Source organism: Schistocerca americana, chromosome 7 (assembly GCF_021461395.2).
Source record: "Schistocerca americana isolate TAMUIC-IGC-003095 chromosome 7, iqSchAmer2.1, whole genome shotgun sequence".
In the NCBI taxonomy this organism is placed as follows: Eukaryota; Metazoa; Arthropoda; class Insecta; order Orthoptera; family Acrididae; genus Schistocerca; species Schistocerca americana.
This window is the reverse complement of record NC_060125.1, coordinates 125,814,594-125,833,332: the sequence shown is the minus strand read 5'-3', so window position 1 is coordinate 125,833,332 and position 18,739 is coordinate 125,814,594. Positions and strand designations below refer to the sequence as shown.

Sequence of the window (18,739 nt, the reverse complement as noted above, 5' to 3'; positions counted from 1 at the left end):
GGAGAGCCAGCCTTGACAAAACTATTACATCTGGTGTACAAGATGTATGAGGCAGGCAAAATACCCTCCAACTTCAAGAAGAATGTAATAATTCAAATTTCAAAGAAAAAAATTACTGTCAGGTGTGAAAAATAACAAACTATCAGTTTAATAAGTCATGGTGGCAAAATACTAACACAAATTCTTTACAGAAGAATGGAAAAACTGATACAAGCCTTGTAGTAGACCAGTTTGGATTCTGGAGAAATGTAGGAACATGCAGGACAACACTGTTCCTATGACATATCTTAGAAGATAGGTTAAGGAAAGGCAAACCTACATTTACAGCATTTGTAGACTTAGGGAAAGCTTTTGACAATGTTGACTGGAATAATTTATTTGATACTCTGAAGGTAGTAGGGGTAAAATACACAGACTGAAGGGCTATTTACGACCTGTACAGAAAACAGACAGCAGTAATAAGAGTCAAGGGGCAGAAAAGGGAAGCAGTGGTTGAGAAGGGAGTGAGACAGGGTTGTAGCTTATCCTTGATGCTGTTCAATCTGAACGTTGAACAAGAGGTAAAGGAAACCAAAGAAAAGTTTGGAGTACGAATAAAGTTCAGGGAAAAGAAATAAAAACTCTGAGGTTTGCTGAGGACATTGTAATGCTGTCAGACATAGCAAAGGACTTGGAAGAGCAGTTGAACGGAATAGACATTGTCTTGGAAGGAGGATATAAGATGAACATCAACAAAAGCAAAACATGGTTAATAGAACATAGTCAAATTAAATCGGATGATGCTAAGGGAATTAGACTAGGAAATGAGGCACTTAAAGTAGCAGATGAATTTTGCTATTTGGGCAGCAAAATAACAGATGATAGTTGAAGTAGGGAGGATATGAGACATAGGCTGGAAATAGCATGAAAAGCATTTCTGAAGAAGAGAAATTTGCTAAGGCTGCAGAAGAATGCCAAAGGTTAGATGGGTAGATCACATAACTAATGAGGAGGTACTGAATAGAATTGAGGAGACAAGAAGTTTGTGGCACGACTTGACCAAAACAAGGGGTCAGTTGATAGGACACATTCTGAGACATCAAAGGGTCGCTAACGTTTACAGTAAGCAGATTCAAAAGGATGTAGGTTGCAATAGCTATTTGGAGATGAAGAGACTCGCACAGGATAGAGTAGTCTTTCGACTGAAGACCACAACAACAAGAACAACAATAAACACTCAGTGACTCAAGTAGTTGCCTTTACTCTTTCAATTATATGCATATAATTAATATTTTCTGACAAAATGTTTTCATTTGAAATGTGTTTTGTCATGCATACATCAAATAGAAATAAAATATTTTTTATTAAAATTTATCTGACATATTTTCCAGGTAATGTTGGGTTCAGGAACTTCTGAAACTACTATGGTGTTATATCATTGGAATAGAGCATCAGATTAAAATTTGTATTATGGTTACTGAGTGACAACAAACATCTCAATTCAAAACATGCTGCATACCGTTCCCTTTGCCAGTTGTTGTTCAGCGGCAAATACTGCACCTCCACACCTTGGACAGCCTTGGCCAGCTGGAGCCTTTATTGAAGTTGTGTCTGGGTTGTAGAATGGCCTTGATGCAGAAATCTCCTCTTCCCTGTTGTGGAAAAATACTTGTAGTTAACAAAAATAAAACATGACCCACAGACAACAGTCTTACAGAATGCACATGTGTGAAAAACAAGTATAACAGTAATATCCTGCAACAAATCCATCAAATTAGTATTTTATTCCTATGAAAAGCTGCCTGTAAGACACTAACTGTTCACAAATAAAACTGAGAAACACGATTTCATTGTTGCTTTCTAACTTGTCCTATCCTATTACAATTTCCTTGACTTTTATTTTAATCCATTTATAGTCTCATTCATTCAATTTTCCCTTCTTGAATGCTGGAAAAGTAAATGGAGATGAGATGGGGGATAAGATGCTGCAAGAAGAATTTAACAGAGCACTTAAAGACCTAAGTGGGAGTAAGCCTCTGGAGTAGATGACATTCCTTTAGAATTATTGTGATCCTTAGGAGAGCCAGCCACAAAAAAACTATTCCACCTGGTGTGAAGATATATGACATAGGCGAAATACCCTCAGACTTCAAGAAGTAATAATACCAATCCCAAAGAAGGAAGTGCTAACAGGTGTGAATACTAACAAATGATCAGTTTAATAAGTCATGGTTGCAAAATACTGACATGAATTATTTACAGAAGAATGGAATTACGAGTAGAAGCCAACCTTAGTTCCAGAGAAATATAGGCAGTATTGTTTCTGTGACTTACCTTAGAAGATATGTTGAAGAAAGATAAAACAATATTTAAAGCACGTGTAAATCTAGAGAAAGATTTTGACAATCTTGACTAGAATGTTCTATTCAAAATTCTGAATGTAGCAGGAATGAAATACAAGAAGTGAAAGATCATCCACAGCTTATACAAAAACCAGATGGCAGTTATAGGAGTTGAAGGACATGAAAGGGAAGCACTTGTTGAGAAGGGAGTCAGACAGGATTGTACTTTATCCCCAGCATTATTCAGTCTCTACACTGAGAAAATAGTAAAGGAAACCAAGCAGATAACTGGAAAGGGAATTAAAGTTCGTGAAGAAGAAATGAAAACTTTGATGTTTACCGATGAGATTGTACTTCCGTTCAGACGGCAAATGACTTGTAAAAAAATTGAACATAGTAGATACTGTCTTGAAATGATGTAATTAGATCAACATCAACAAAATTAAAACAAGGGTAATGGAATACAGTCAAATTAAATCTGACAATGCTGTGGGAATCGGGTTACAAAATGAGACACTAAAAGTAGTTTATGAGTTTTCCTATGTGGACAGAAAAATAATTGACAATGGCCAAAGTAGAGAGGATATAAAAGAACAACAACATGCTGAAGAAGGAACCCCTAGTTTGAAAAATTATCATTTCCATCACTTTCTTGTGTGTGTGTGTGTGTGTGTGTGTGTGTGTGTGTGTGTGTGTGTGTGTGTGTGTGTGCGCGCGTGCGTGCGCACATGTGCGTGTGTGGGTGCGACCACGCACGTACGTGCACACACACGCACGTGCACACGCACGCATGTACACGCCTAAGCTTGCTGTTACCTTACAAGTAGCAGTTTTGTTTATTGCATTATATCCCCTGCACAGATATACTACAACATAAAGTGCAAGGCATGTCCAGAAAGTAAGTTTCCATATTTTTTTAAACAAAGACAACATAATTACATGAGAAACTTTATTGGAAACAGGTACAGCAATGTTTGTGCTATTTTTTGACATAGCCACCAAAAGAATTGAGACACATGTCATAGTGTGGGATCAACTTTTGTATTTCTGTGTCAAAGCTGCGCAGGGTAGCCGCGAGGTCTGAGGTGCCTTGTCACAGCCCGTGCGGCTCCCCCCCGTCGGAGGTTCGAGTCCTCCACTGGGCATGAGTTTGTGTGTGTGTGTGGTCCATGTCCATGGTGTAAGTTAGTTTAAGTTCGATTAAGTAGTGTGTAGGCTTATGGTCCGATGACCTCAGCAGTTTGGTCCCATATGACCTTACCACAAATTTCCAATTTTTTATTCCTGTGTCATAGAAGTCTACCACCTGTAAATGGAACCAGCATGTGACAGTCGTCTTCAGCTCTTTATAATTGTCAAAATGCTGGCCAGAGGATAGAAATTTATTGAGGTGTAAGACAAGATGGAAATAACTGGGAGCAAGATCAGGACTGTACACTGGATGATCAAACAGCTCCCAGTTGAACTTCTGGAAAACAACTGCTGTACACTGATCTGTATGGGGATGAGCATTGTCATGTAGCAACACAACACCTGCAGCAAGCATGCCTCTTGTTCTGAATGGCATTTCACAGTTTTCACAGTAATAGACAGCATTCACTGTTTCACCTCTGGGTAGGAAGTCTATGAGTCCAGAATGAGCTCCCTGTCCCAGAACCCTGTGCACATCATTTCCTGCACTAAAACAGTATGTTTGAATTTCATTTTGACCAGAGATCCACTATGATGCCAATGCATTGACTGCTGCTCGGTTTCTGGGATCAAGTGAGAAATCCACATATCATTGCCTGTGACGATCCTGTTGAGGAACTCATCATGTCATCATGATACTGCTGCAGAAATGTCAGTGCTGCTCCAAAGTGTTTCATTTTGTGCTTTTTGGCACCCCTCTGGCACACAATTTCAAGCAACAAGGATCATGATATATGCGGAGAATGGCTGCTGAGCTCTGTTATCATGAAGTGAGCTCCAGGTTGCACTGCCACACCAGCTCAGGAATGTTGTTTACTGTACTTTTCACTATGAACAGTTTGATGACCCTCAGAAAAAAAACCCTACAACAGAGACACACCATCTGTTTGCTCATGATGTTCTACCCATAGACCTGACGATGAATTTCAATGGGCACTATGTTTTATGCACTAAGGAACCTTATCACTGACTGAATCTCAAAGGCAGTGAGAGAAGGAATAACAGACACCATTTCAGGGCACTGTTGCACTGCTACTGGCACCAGGTGGGACATGCCCGACGGGCATCTGATTGTCACGTCACAGATCTGTTGCACACGCCCAATTTTCCTGGCTAAATACGTCTGCTTTAAAGGGAACAACATCAGGAAACTTACTTTCTCAATGTGCCTCATATAATAAATCATTAATGCTTACGTTAAACCATCAGTCTGCAAAAATCCAGAGCCACAAGCAAATCCATAACCATGGGGACCAAACTTTTTTCCATAACAGGTCTTACAGTAGACATCACGGTCTGGCCCATCACAGGCCAGGATGGAGTCCAAGGTTTTAGTGCAGTCACGACATTTAAAACACTTCCGGTGCCATTCCTGAATAAAGAAAATGAAACATTAGTTTATTAGTTACAAGACAGTATAACTGACATTTAGCAATGAATAATTAGCAATCATTTGATATATTCTTTCATTTTTAGTGTTTAATTTTTTTTAAATCAAGACAGTTCAAGCTCAAGCATTATCTCAGTTACACTTGTGTTCTAATGAATGAACAATTCCAGCACTTTCCTGAAGTTATTTAATAAAATCGGAAAAGATCTAAATGAGAACAGCTGTACAGGGATTTGAATATGACTTCTCCCAAGCAGTCCACAACACATCATATTAGTTATGATTTATATTAATACACAGCAGTTGCAATACTATCCTTGAAAAAATTGTGGGAATCCTTGAACAATGAGTTTTTGTTAAAGGAATCTTGATGAGGAAGCTCCAAACAAATGATTGCTTTCCATGCTATGAAATTAAATATGTATTTTGTCTACCTAGAATCAAACTTTTCTTACATTCGATACCAGGATTCCATTTTTGTTCTGGGGTTAGATGGTGTATAATCTCACAAAATGCTATTAATCAGGCTCAAGAAGGAACTGGATTTGCTGTACATACTGTGAAAATTAGTCTTATTCAGTCTAAAAGTGTACTTTTATCAGTAGCAGTCATTACACAACTGGTGGACAATAATCATTATCAGGAAATATCTCCAGTATAGTCTCAGTCAAGTAACTGATTCCTCCCCCCTCCTCCCCCCCCCCCCCCCAAAAAAAAAAAGAAAAGAGCTAAGATCTGCCTAATGCTATCAGCAAAAATTTAGAAAACTTCTATTCTCAAACACATCAAAGATATTGTGCAAAAATGTTCATGTTTGAATTTCATAGATTCTGGAACTGGATTGTCGCAAAACCCTTGTAGCCCGCCTGATATTTTAAGAAAGAAACAAATCAGATGAATTATTGGAAAAAAAGTTAACTATAGACTCATGTCCTTGGAAAGGGATGATATACAATATAGCAGTTATTCTCTAAATTTTGAGAGTGACCTTCAGCTTTTTTTTGTACTGTAACTGCACTGTGTGACTTTACTATTAGTGCTTTTCAGATTTGGTTCCATAGTAAGTTGAAATTTCTTTGAAAGACAACAATGTTTCCATTGAGATTGTATGTGAGCATAACGATGCTGACCAGTCATTATTTTATTTTATGACTTGACATGCACAAAATTTTGTGTGATAATCATTATTTTATTATTTGACTTGCACACCATATTGTTCTTGCACTGCTACTGATTTAGTCGTGTGCTTAAATAGAGATATATTGCACAAGTAAATGCCCTGGTTGTTGTTTGAGTGCAACATGACATGTATTCATGGATGTATCCACCTGAAAATGGCTATACAGCCAAATTTTGCCTATAATGGTTTGAATAAATCTATTGTGCAAACATACAGTCTCAGTACAAATTATACTGTGTTTCCTACTCTTTTTCCCTCTGACTATTACACCCATTCTTTCCTTCCCATTTGAACCGCTTTTTCTAAGGTGAGTATAGTCATAATGCCATGGTACAATACTTACACGGCCCTTCGCAAGCACTTGTTCAGCTGCGTAAACAACACCACCACAACGAGGGCAACCTTTTCCTGGAGGTGCCTTGATCACAGCAGTATCAATCACAGTGGTCTTAGGTGCAGTTATTTCACTGGAAATGTAAGCAAACAAGTTTTTAATTGACATAGTCACTGAATAATGTTCAACAAACATAATACTTATACTGGGTGGTACAGACTCTATTCTGCTGCATCATCATCATGCATAATACGAAATGTATAAAGTATCAAAATATGAAATGTATAAAAAGTATCAATCTGACTAATCATATATGTTTGAATTTTCTGAGTATGTGCCTGTATGTTGCATTGCATTGGATGCAGTTTTGGGGTACTATATATGAAGAACTTCATGTTAGAAAGCCACTTGAGGAAACTCATGTATGAATTACACTAATACATTCATTGATAATCTAACTTGGAAACTGTGATCAAAAGTGATAGACTGCTTTCTAATCTGTGAAATAATGTGTGGTATTTCAGTCTTAATCTTTACACCTAGAACATATGATTCTAGTAGTTTAAAATTTCAGAATTTCTGCACTGCCAGAGTTGCATTTGCTACATAATATTTTAATAAGCAAATCATGTTATCTACTTCTAATGAAATTTAACATTGCTTTATATATTCTTTGCAAATATAATATAATAAATTGGAAATAGCTGAGATTAACACTGCAAAAATAGTTTTCAAGAGGACAATGTTTGTTATGTACATATAATTACAAAAATGTTAGTTTTAAAATTACAGAATATGATTTATAAACATAAGTAAACGTTTCATAATGACTACATCACAAAAGAAAGTTGATGTATGTTGCGAAATTTAAAAAAAAATTATATATTTTAGGTGAAAAGTCCTAAAAAATCATTAAAATTTATGGCTACCATAGGGAAAACATGAATGTACACCATATATACAAAAAACCACCACACACTGAAAGGGGAGGAACTAACAAGAGAAGTGCAAAATGCAAAAGGAATGGCTGCATGCTAAGAAAAATTGTGCACCATACAAAATGCCCAACTTCATAAAAACATGAGGTCTATGATACACAAAAACAAAACTGAAAATGAAAAATCAATCAGAGGTGTTGACAGCAAAAATTTCTGTGATCTTGTGCTTCTGATAGCACGCACCACAGGGTCTCAGTAATGCTGTATCTACAGAAAAGATCGTGATGTTGCATCCATGCAGCTTCTACAAGTTCCTTTAGGGGATTTTATCACATGAGCTACCTCTCATCTGTTATGTCTGATGTAAGACCAATTGTAAACCCTCCTCCATGCCCGACCCCTCGTGGACCAAAGCGTTTCCCATAGCAAACTGTGTGACAAAAAAGAGAAAAACTGCACTGTAATATAACTGACAATAAAACTGCCTTCAGGTTCAGATTAGATCATTCCAGCCATAACTTCAGTGTTGTGTATGATTAATGATGAAATTATTGCAAATACGTGTTTCCAGAAACTGAAAGTTTGAATATTAAAAGTATGAGCTACCCAGCTGGAGTCATCTTCTTCTGAGCCATGAAGGACTTTTCACTCTTACTTGCTACATACCCATTAGCTACAGCATCGCTCTGTAGAGCACCACCTCCTTGGCCATATCCATAACCCTTGGGGCCGAATCTCTTACCATAGCAGACTGCAGGACAACATGATGTACATTAGAACCAATTAATACACTGATGTGTTTTTATACAGTAAACTTCATGCAGAATTATGAACAGATTTGTAAGCACTTACTTAAAACATGAAAGCAGGCCTTTCATAAGTCTGCATTTATGCTTTAGATGTTTAACATTATTAATAAGTTCTTCTGGACACTAAAATGTAACATTTTTGTACATATCACTAATCTTTAAATACTGAACAATGGAAAATCCAGCATGGAATGTAACAATGTTATGAGAAGGAAAGTTGCTACTCACCATATAGTGGAGATGCTGAGTCTCACAATTAAAGCTTTTGGCCATTAAGGCCGTCAACAATAGACATACATAAGCATGTGCCCCCCTCTCACTCACACACACACACACACACACACGCACACACACGCACGCGCGCGCACACACACACACACACACACACACACACACACACACACACACACACACACACACACACACACACACATGCACACGCAAATGGCATATGCGTGTGTGTGTGTGTGTGTGTGTGTGTGTGTGTGTTTGTATTGTTGATGAAGTCCTTAATGGCCAAAGCTTTAATTGTGAGAGTCTTTTTGTCGGCCTATCTGCGAGTAAGCATCTCCGCTATATGATGAGTAGCAACTTTCCTTCTTATAATATCTTTAAATATTGTTGTTACAAAAACAAATTAAATGCAGGCAACAGACTACCTATGTAAAAGAATGTGTGTATCAAACTGTTAGTTTCACAGAACCCATGTTATGAAACTGTAAACAGAACAACGAAAGCACATCATACAAACAGCACACCAACAATGATTTTACACTCTGCTGTGTTCTCAATTGTAGCCTTACTACATTAAATCACACGTTTCTGTTAATTTAGTCAAAAATATCAAGCAATGTTCGTTTTGTGAACACATCTTTTACATTCATTAAAGTGATGTGTGATAGTTGCAGAACTACGTTACACAATTAAGTAAATAATATTAGCTACAACACCCACAAGTAATCTATGTACAGTTCTAGGTCCTAGTAGTTACAATGCACAGCAAAACTCTTCACTAGATGAAAATATTAGGTCATTTCAGCACTGAACAAAGAGTATACATTGATTGTGGGAATCACAGCTCCTACTCCTTACACACCTTTGCAGTAAATGTCCTTATCAGGTCCTTCACAACAATTGACAGAGTCCAGTCGTTTCGAACATTCTGCACATTTGAAGCATTCCCTGTGCCAACCCTTGAAAATAATGAATTCAGGAATGATAATTTTATGTTGTGGCAAAGATGTAATCAGTTTGATTACTTTTCTGGTAATCACACTGTAATGCAATAAATTCAAAGGGAAAGGTGTAATGGAAAGCCAATACTGTCCTGTTGAATTTTTTCTAAATAAATAGAAAGTTATGATGTACTTGTAAGAGGAGTTCTTCATGTATGTCATCTCCTTTCTTGATGTTCCTGTCTCCTAGAATTCTGGCCAAAATACAGTGAAAAGAGAAAGAAGAAGAACTCATTAAAAAAGCATCAGCACCCTGTTATAAAATCTATGGCTGGTTCATGTGAATACTCCAGCTTATTTTTAATCTGAAATATGTGCAGAAAATTTAAGGAAAAAGTTATGTGGCACACACAAAAACAACATTCACGTGTAAAAACTGTAGCTAAGCTGTGATACAGTTTAATGGTATACAGCTAAATCCTCAGTGGAAAACATTCAATTAAAAAAACCACAAAGCATAAAGAATGCAGTGTCAAGCCAAAATTTCAGTTCACTGCTGGTCAGGATACAGATGGCTTGCAGTAATATTTTAGCACAAATAAATTGCATCAAAACACTCTTTTCTTCAGTTTTTGTGATTCCAGAAAATGTGAATGTATTTGCAAACATATCCTGCTCTCATAATTTCAGATGAGAAAAAGGAAGCCATTCTTTTATATACAGGGTATTTCAAGAGATATAAAAAGTACAGCATATGAAGTCTTGAAATGTGATTGCAATATTTATTTAGAATGGTATAATGATAGCAGTCTCAGAACTGTAAAGTGAAACACTGGGAAACTAATACTAACACCAATTTCACACATGAAAAGTAGAAATATAAAAATGAAGAGTTGCTGTTGAGGCAACACATTTTTTTGTAAGATAATATAGAAACTCTTCCAGGAAAGGAGTTTGACATTAGTAAAAATTATGTGTCTGAGTGGCATGAAATATTAAATGCATCATAAAAATGACATGGTTGAATGTCTGCCATGAAACTGAATCAACAACTTTTTATCTGTTTGTTGAGAGCATTGATGATGTGCAACACGCAAAGTGTTTTCTATAGCAACCTGTATCCTGAGTCAGCTTATTACAGGCCACAGACTGCAGCCTACCTTTACAGTAAATCTCTTTGTCTGGGCCATCATTGTGCGAAGTGGAGTCCAAGGCACGGCTGCATTGAATGCACTTGAAGCAGGTCTTATGCCAGCCCTGTTGTGTGGGGGGACATTCACATCTATATTGCACATAATGAACAACACTTGCAGCACTTCACACACTGGAAATTCTCAAATTATATGATTACAGCCTTCCTCTGCTCTGTATTTAAAATTACAGAAAAAAACAGTTCTTAAAGCTGAAGAGACATTTTTGGATATTTTGTAATTATACTCTTCACCTGATATTACTGATGGTAGTAAAAAATTGGAACAAATGTGAGTAACCCTAAAATTCATTGAATGACATTTACATAATAGCACAGAATTCTAAGATACAAGCATAAGTAGTAAAAATATATTCCTTTGAGGAAGATAAAGAATCATGTTTTTTTCTTAGTTTTAAGACAACAATGTTTACTTTACTAAAGGACCAAATGTACGAAATTTATGATTAGCTGTAAATAATTTTCCTTAACAGAGAAGCATTCAAGAATGAATTGAATATAAAAGGAGCTGTAAACATGGGAAGCATAGTATAAAATAGGATAGCATGAAATAGGAAAAAGTACTTAAGTATGAATACTGACACTACGCAACTGTAAAGAATGTAAATCTTCTTACCACTGTGGTATAGGCATTTACTTAAGAAAAATGGTTGAACATTTTCCACTCTCCAAAATCAGTATTTTGTTCTCACAGAGTTGGATTGGAAAAGGCAGAATGTGACAGGAGCAGAAAGCAATAAAATATAGTATGAAGATGGATTCCACCATTGGAATGTATACTGCAGAGACAGGCTGGACAGCGAAGGGGGAGGCATGTTTATAGCGATAAAAAGTGCAATAGTATCTAAGGAAATTGAAGGAGATCCCAAATGTGAAATAATTTGGGTGATGGTCATGGTTAAAGCAGGCTCAAACATGGTAATTGGATGTCTCTATAGGCCCACTGGCTCAGCAGCTGTTGTGGCAGAGCACCTGCAGGAAACTTTGGAAAATATTTTGAGTAGATTTTCTGACCATGTTATAGTTCTGGGTGGGGATTTTAATTTGCCGGATATAGACTGGGAGACCCAAACGTTTATAGTGGGTGGCAGGGCCAAATAATCCAGTGAAATCTTTTTAAGTGCATTATCTGAAAACTACCTTGAGCAGTTAAACAGAGAACTGACTCGTGGGGATAACATATTAGACCTTCTGGTGACAAAGAGACCCGAACTATTTGAAACAGTTAATGCAGAACAGGGAATTAGTGATCATAAAGTGGTTACTGCATCGATGATTTCAGCCGTAAATAAAAATATTAAAAAAGGCAGGAAGATTTTTCTGTTTAGCAAAAGTGACAAAAAGCAGATTTCATAGTACTTGACGGCTCAACACAAAAGTTTTGTCTCAAGTACAGATAGTGTTGAGGATAAGTGGACAAAGTTCAAAACCATTGTACAATATGCATGAGATGAGTATGTGCCAAGCAAGATCGTAAGAGATGGAAAAGAGCCCCCATGGTATAACAACCGAGTTAGAAAACTGCTGCAGAAGCAAAGGGAATTTCATAGCAAACATAAACATAGCCAAAGCCCTGCAAACAAAAATTACGCGAAGCGAAATGTAATGTGAGGAGAGCTATGCGAGAGGCGTGCAATGAATTCGAAATTAAAGTTCTATGTACTTTCTTGGCAGAAAATCCTAAGAAATTTTGGTCTTAAGTCAAAGCGGTAGGTGGATCAAAACAGAATGTCCAGACACTCTGTGACCAAAATGGTACTGAAACAGAGGATGACAGACTAAAGCCCGAAATACTAAATGTCTCTTTCCAAAGTTGTTTCACAGAGGAAGACTGCACTGTAGTTCCCTCTCTAGATTGTCGCACAGATGACAAAATGGTAGATATTGAAATAGACGACAGAGGGATAGAGAAACAATTAAAATCACTCAAAAGAGGAAAGGCCGCTGGACCTGATGGGATACCAGTTCGATTTTACACAGAGTAAGTGAAGGAACTTGCCCCCCTTCTTGCAGCGGTGTACCGTAGGTCTCTAGAAGAGCGTAGCATTCCAAAGGACTGGAAAAGGGCACAGATCATCCCCGTTTCTAAGAAGGGACATCAAACAGATGTGCATAACTATAGACCTATATCTCTAACGTCGATCAGTTGTAGAATTTTGGAACACATATTATGTTCGAGTACAATGACTTTTCTAGAGACTAGAAATCTACTCTGTAGGAATCAGCATGGGTTTCAAAAAAGACGATCGTGTGAAACCCAGCTCGTGCTATTCGTCCACGAGACTCAGAGGGCCATAGACACGGGCTCCCAAGTAGATGCCGCGTTTCTTGACTTCCGCAAAGCGTTCGATATAGTTCCCCACAGTCGTCTAATGAATAAAGTAAGAGCATATGGACTATCAGACCAATTGTGTGATTGGATTGAAGAGTTCCTAGATAACAGAACGCAGCATGTCATTCTCAATGGAGAGAAGTCTTCCGAAGTAAGAGTGATTTCAGGTGTGCCACAAGGGAGTGTCGTAGGACTGTTGCTATTCGCATTATATATAAATGACCTTGTGGATAACATCGGAAGTTTACTGAGGCTTTTTGCGGATGATGCTGTGGTATATCAAGAGGTAGTAACAATGGAAAATTGTACTGAAATGCAGGAGTATCTGGAACGAATTGACACATGGTGCAGGGAATGGGAATTGAATCTCAATGTAGACAAGTGTAATGTGCTGCGAATACATAGAAAGAAAGATCCTTTATCATTTAGCTACAATATAGCAGGTCAGCAACTGGAAGCAGTTAATTCCATAAGTTATCTGGGAGTAGGCATCAGGAGTGATCTAAAATGGAATGATCAAATAAAGTTGATCGTCAGTAAAGCAGATGCCAGACTGAGATTCGTTGGAAGAGTCCTAGGGAAATGCAATCTGAAAATGAAGGAAGTAGGTTACAGTATGCTTGTTCGCCCAATGCTTGAATATTGCTCATCAGTGTGGGATCCATACCAGATGGGGTTGATAGAGGAGATAGAGAAGATCCAACAGAGAGCAGCGCGCTTTGTTACAGGATCATTTGGTAATCGCGAAAGCGTTACGGAGATGATAGATAAACCCCAGTGGAAGACTTTGCAGGAGAGACACTCAGTAGCTCGGTATGGGCTTTTGTTGAAGTTTCGAGAACATACCTTTACCGAGGAGTATATCTCGTGAAGAGACCATGAGGATAAAATCAGAGAGATTAGAGCCCACACAGAGGCATACCGACAATCTTTCTTTCCACGAACAATACGAGACTCGAATAGAAGGGAGAACCGATAGAGGTACTCAAAGTACCCTCTGCCACACACCGCCAGGTGGCTTGCGGAGTAGGGATGTAGATGTAGATGCTTGTAGCAATTTCTTGCAAAAAATTACACAAAAACAGTATAGATTAAACACAGGAAAATACTATTCAAGCTGCTAGAAAGTTCTGAAGTTGAACTTCACAACAGAAAAAGTTCTTTGTTCAGAATTACAAATATGATTCACATTAGGACACTCTATTTCCAAAGACAGCTTTTGCTCTCAAGATCAGCCTATTGAAACTGACACCCGAAGATAAGAAAATTTCCAAGTAGAGGATATACAAGCTGGGCAAGACTGGAAACTACATAAATATTAAGACATCAGAAATTAGAATCTCATATGCTGTATTCAACTGTTCAATCTCCACTTTGGTGATAATTGTACCATCCTCAATTGATCAACGCAAATAATATCAATCCATTCAGAAATCTGCCTTACTTCCATGTTCACTTCGGATAAGGCCATCTTAGGCTCGTGTAACTCTCAGCACTCTCTGTGCCTCAACCTTGGCTGCTACCTAGCAGGTTGGAGAACTTTATATATATATATATATATATATATATATATATATATATATATATATATATATATATATATATATATATATATATATATATAAAAACAAAGATGATATGGAATATGTCTGTATATGTGTGGATGGATATGTGTGTGTGTGCGAATGTATACCCGTCCTTTTTTCCCCCTAAGGTAAGTCTTTCCGCTCCCAGGATTGGAATGACTCCTTACCCTCTCCCTTAAAACCCACATCCTTTCGTCTTTCCCTCTCCTTCCCTCTTTCCTGATGGGGCAACAGTTTGTTGCGAAAGCTTGAATTTTGTGTGTATGTTTGTGTTTGTTTGTGTGTCTTTCGACCTGCCAGCGCTTTCGTTTGGTAAGTCACATCATCTTTGTTTTTTGATTATTTGGTTGAGTGTTATCTGAATCCATACATGGGTAAGCTCACTATTAATTAATTAAGATTAAAGACTGATCAACAGCTAGTAAATGAAACATAGTATGCGTATAAGTTAGAGATGTGCTGTCCTCATTATGGGTATTTGCAGGTAAGATGTTCTGCTATTCAGTTAAAACTGTTTGTGCTGTGTTTCCTTCTTCTATTTAAGACATTATCAGAAAAACCATATTACTACAGTGTAAGAAGTAATATTCTGTTGAAATTCATCCATTATCAATATTTGTGTTTTATCTACAATAAACTGGCTAGCGGTATGTATATATCTGTGTCAGAGGACTGCTGCTACAAGACCATAGTGCATATAAGACATAAGCCTTATCAAAATTTGTGGTGTATATTCTTTTAGGTACCAAATGTTCACTTTACATCTTATGTGATTTACACATATATGAACATCACATTGTCTTTGTTATGTATGGTTTTCCTACTAACAGAGCAAATGTTTCCAGAGTTTTCTTTCTCTTAATAATACTTCACACAGAAGCAATTAAATAACATAAATATACAGTGTAAAATAAGGAACACTGCACTGCACACAATAAGAGTGCATGGTTTCCATTTGCTGAAAGTGCAATAACCAGAATGACGTAAGAAATATAAATAGGGGAAGCTATCAGGTACCGAGCTTTTGAAACTGGGGCTTCCTGTGATGAGAGAGCAGAACAAGAGAGGGAACAGTAAAATTTAAAAAATATGATCACTTAACGTATAAATGGAAGTTGCCCAGAACGTTATGCTCGAGAGATGTAAGTGGCTTGTAATGAAATGGAACTAATCACAATGTCATTAATCATTACTTTTGCATACTTGTGTCAACTTATTTGTGACATTTTGCTCTGTGTGTAACTTGTGACTTCTGCCAACTTTTTCTCTTCCCACATCTTCTGTTTTCCTGATGAAGGAACTGCAAGTGTCCAAAGTTCAAGAATTAACACTGTTTTCAGTCTGATGTCTGCTAGTCTTGCTCTGTTTCTAACAGTGTGTAAATAAATATTCTTATTTTCCTCTGTATAAGTATTCTTTTGTCCCACATATAATTAATTTTCTGACTTACATATACACCTACTGAATTTACATTTATACAGATTCATAGTTTTACAATATTTTTGTGAGTGTGATGTCACTCCAGTTACTCCACATCTGAAAGTTTTCGGACAGGAATTTTTGTACAGCATTGTATGTAAATATTTAATACTTCAAAATCAGCACACTTACTTTGAGCAATGAATTAGCACACTCTGGTTTGATCAGTGGCTACATAATGGACACAGTAAGCCTACAGTGTCATTTTCTAGATTAGCCTAGACTAATCTTTCCTATTTACATAACGTGCTGTCAAATTTGCAATGTACCATATAAATGTTTCCTTCATTTGACACAAATATGCAAAATGGAGGAGAAAATAGAACTGCATTATTCATTCTTGTCTCTAATAAAGGGCACATACATCAAAAGATGAAATTGAAAGTTTCCAGCAATATTTTTACTTTAGGTCAAATCTATATTTTGGACAATTATCAGCAAAAGTAAATGCAGTGACTATAGGCTGCTAATTTGAAATGTGTATGATTGTGAATAGTCTGCTCTATAAATAGTGTTTGAGCAACACTGTGGTAGCAAACTTATCAAAGTACAATTCAGCCAGAAAAAACTCAACAGACCTCTGAAGATTTCTCTACAACAAATATATTTTTAGGTATAAAGCTTCACTCATAAGTCAGTTTTTATGAGCAGTATTTAAACAACTAACATAACTATTAAGCATACAAATGGAATTTTTACTCTAGCTATATGACCTAAAAATGCAAGCTTCTATTTCAAAAGGCTTTGGTTAGAAGCCTGAAAAAATCCACAAACTCTTGCCACTGAGCCCATAAGGATTTTATAGCACACATGTCTCATGTATTATAAGACATGTTGTTTGACCGACAGGTTGTAAATCTAAAGTAATTTGCTTTAGTTAGAAAGTAGTGTCTCATGCACAGATCTGTTGGAAAGTGAAGTGTTGTTGTTCTTATAATGACATACGGGTACTCATTTATACTAAGTCAGTCTAAATTGTGCTGACAATACTAGATTTGTTATCTATGAGCAAGAGTTGTACAGGATTTTGCACCACCTTTCAGTTTTATTTTTTTGTTGCTCTCTCCTCTATATAATTACACAAGCAACTCAATTTTATGTAAGAGAACTGCATAACAGCATCAAACAGTATGTAACTCACCCTTCCCCTGGCCAGCATTTGTTCTGCAGCATAAACATAGCCACCACATCTTGGACAGCCTTCCCCTTCTGGAGCCTTAGCTATGTTTTTCAGTGCATACACTGCATTGCTCACAGCCCTGAGAAACAATTAAACTGACATGTCACAACTGTAAATATAATAATGAGTCCTACTATATTGCATCATAATTCTTGAATTACAAACAAAAAAGGAACAGCAGAATTTCTGATTGTAAATAAGTGATCCAAATTTAACTGAAAATCTTCAGAAACAGTTTTATGAAAATTATAAATTTAGATTTTTGATTTTATTTGCTTATTTATTTATGGATTTATCCTACTTTGAAAGTAAGTAAACATGAACTAGGCATGCAGTAAATAAAAATATCCAGCAACAGCACTTCAGCCAGATTTTCTTATAGGAATACTTATTTAGTCAAGCAGACTTTAGTATAACTATATAGCAATTTTGTTAATAACTGCTAGAATTCAAAAGTTAAGGTGAGTTTTGTCACATCTCCTGCAAATACACAAAGCAGTATTAGTTTAAGCACTTGTTTGAACTCTGCGTCTGCTGTTAATGTCATTAGTAGTGCTGTATCTGGAGAAATGCATAAGAATAGGACTGGATGTCCACCACATCTGGATGCAACCTGAAAGAAAATTAGCTCTGTAGTGAAAGCAATGGGAGAAGGTTTGAGCCTGTACAGCTTTGCTAGACATAGCTATTTGGACTAGGACAGCGCACGTATTATCTCACAGTTTTGGTTCTGCAAACTGGACAGCTATCAAAGATTACCCCACTTAAAAGTCAACAAAATGACTACATCTTTTGAGGGCACTTTCCTTATCCCATTACTTTTCAGCATGGGTGAAGGTGTAGATAACAGTATGTTAATACAAGCAAGCCTTTATATCTCCCATATCAGTAACTCATAATGTGCAACACTTAACTCAGCTGCAAAAGTACGACCCATTGGTCATAACCTGGAAGTGCCATTAATTTTTGAAGTATAGAAACTAAAACAATAGACAGAGTAAAAAATGTATGCTGTCAATGGAAAAAAAACCACATTTATTAAAATGGTTTCAAAAATCAAAAAGTTAATAACATATGACAGCTAAATCATCTATAGAAATGACTGCTAATGCTACTCAACAAAAATCATTATACTGCAAAAAACAAAAATCATTCGCTGGCCTGAATTAGTATGTTGCTGAAACAAATCTTTGGAGGGAAAAGCAATTTAGTATTTTAAAAATAAGACAAAAAAAGCAAGATAAAGTGATGAATAAGTGTTGCACGATCTAAGTTGTTCGATGCTTTGCTAAATTAGAGAAAAAAATGGAAAAGTGATGTTATAAAGTTTGACAGAAGTAGAGATAAAACAATTGCTCTGGTCCATGCACCAACCAAACAATGCCATAGTGTCCTCACCGATTCTCGAAGGCCGGCTTTTGACTGCAGAAACTGCTATGATGGTAAAGCACCGTCCCTATCTATGTGTAACATGGGATATGTGTGTGTAGGAATTTGCAGACAAGGAAGCTAAACCATGCTTAGCCATTTGTGAATACTAAGGGACAGTATGATGTTAACAGACAATTCTTCAGCTTATATGATTACTAATGAAATGAAATAATGACACTGAAA

At 36.8% G+C, this 18,739-nt stretch overlaps 1 protein-coding gene across 4 annotated transcripts in view; it reads right to left on the bottom strand.

Annotated features, from left to right (window-relative positions):
- Positions 1-18,739, bottom strand: part of LOC124622496 (muscle LIM protein Mlp84B-like) — a 56,518-nt gene that overhangs the window by 12,847 nt on the left and 24,932 nt on the right. The window contains exons 4-9 of one of the 4 annotated variants that reach the window (XM_047148213.1): positions 17,087-17,204; positions 10,499-10,595; positions 8,021-8,105; positions 6,426-6,549; positions 4,709-4,884; positions 1,499-1,631 (exon numbers count right to left, since the gene is read on the bottom strand). In XM_047148213.1, the coding sequence (XP_047004169.1) occupies positions 1,499-1,631; positions 4,709-4,884; positions 6,426-6,549; positions 8,021-8,105; positions 10,499-10,595; positions 17,087-17,204 (733 nt within the window). Of the gene's footprint in view, positions 1-1,498; positions 1,632-4,708; positions 4,885-6,425; positions 6,550-7,696; positions 7,785-8,020; positions 8,106-9,259; positions 9,357-10,498; positions 10,596-17,086; positions 17,205-18,739 lie in introns of all 4 variants that reach the window. The other 3 variants (XM_047148210.1, XM_047148212.1, XM_047148211.1) reach the window with 3 other exon arrangements.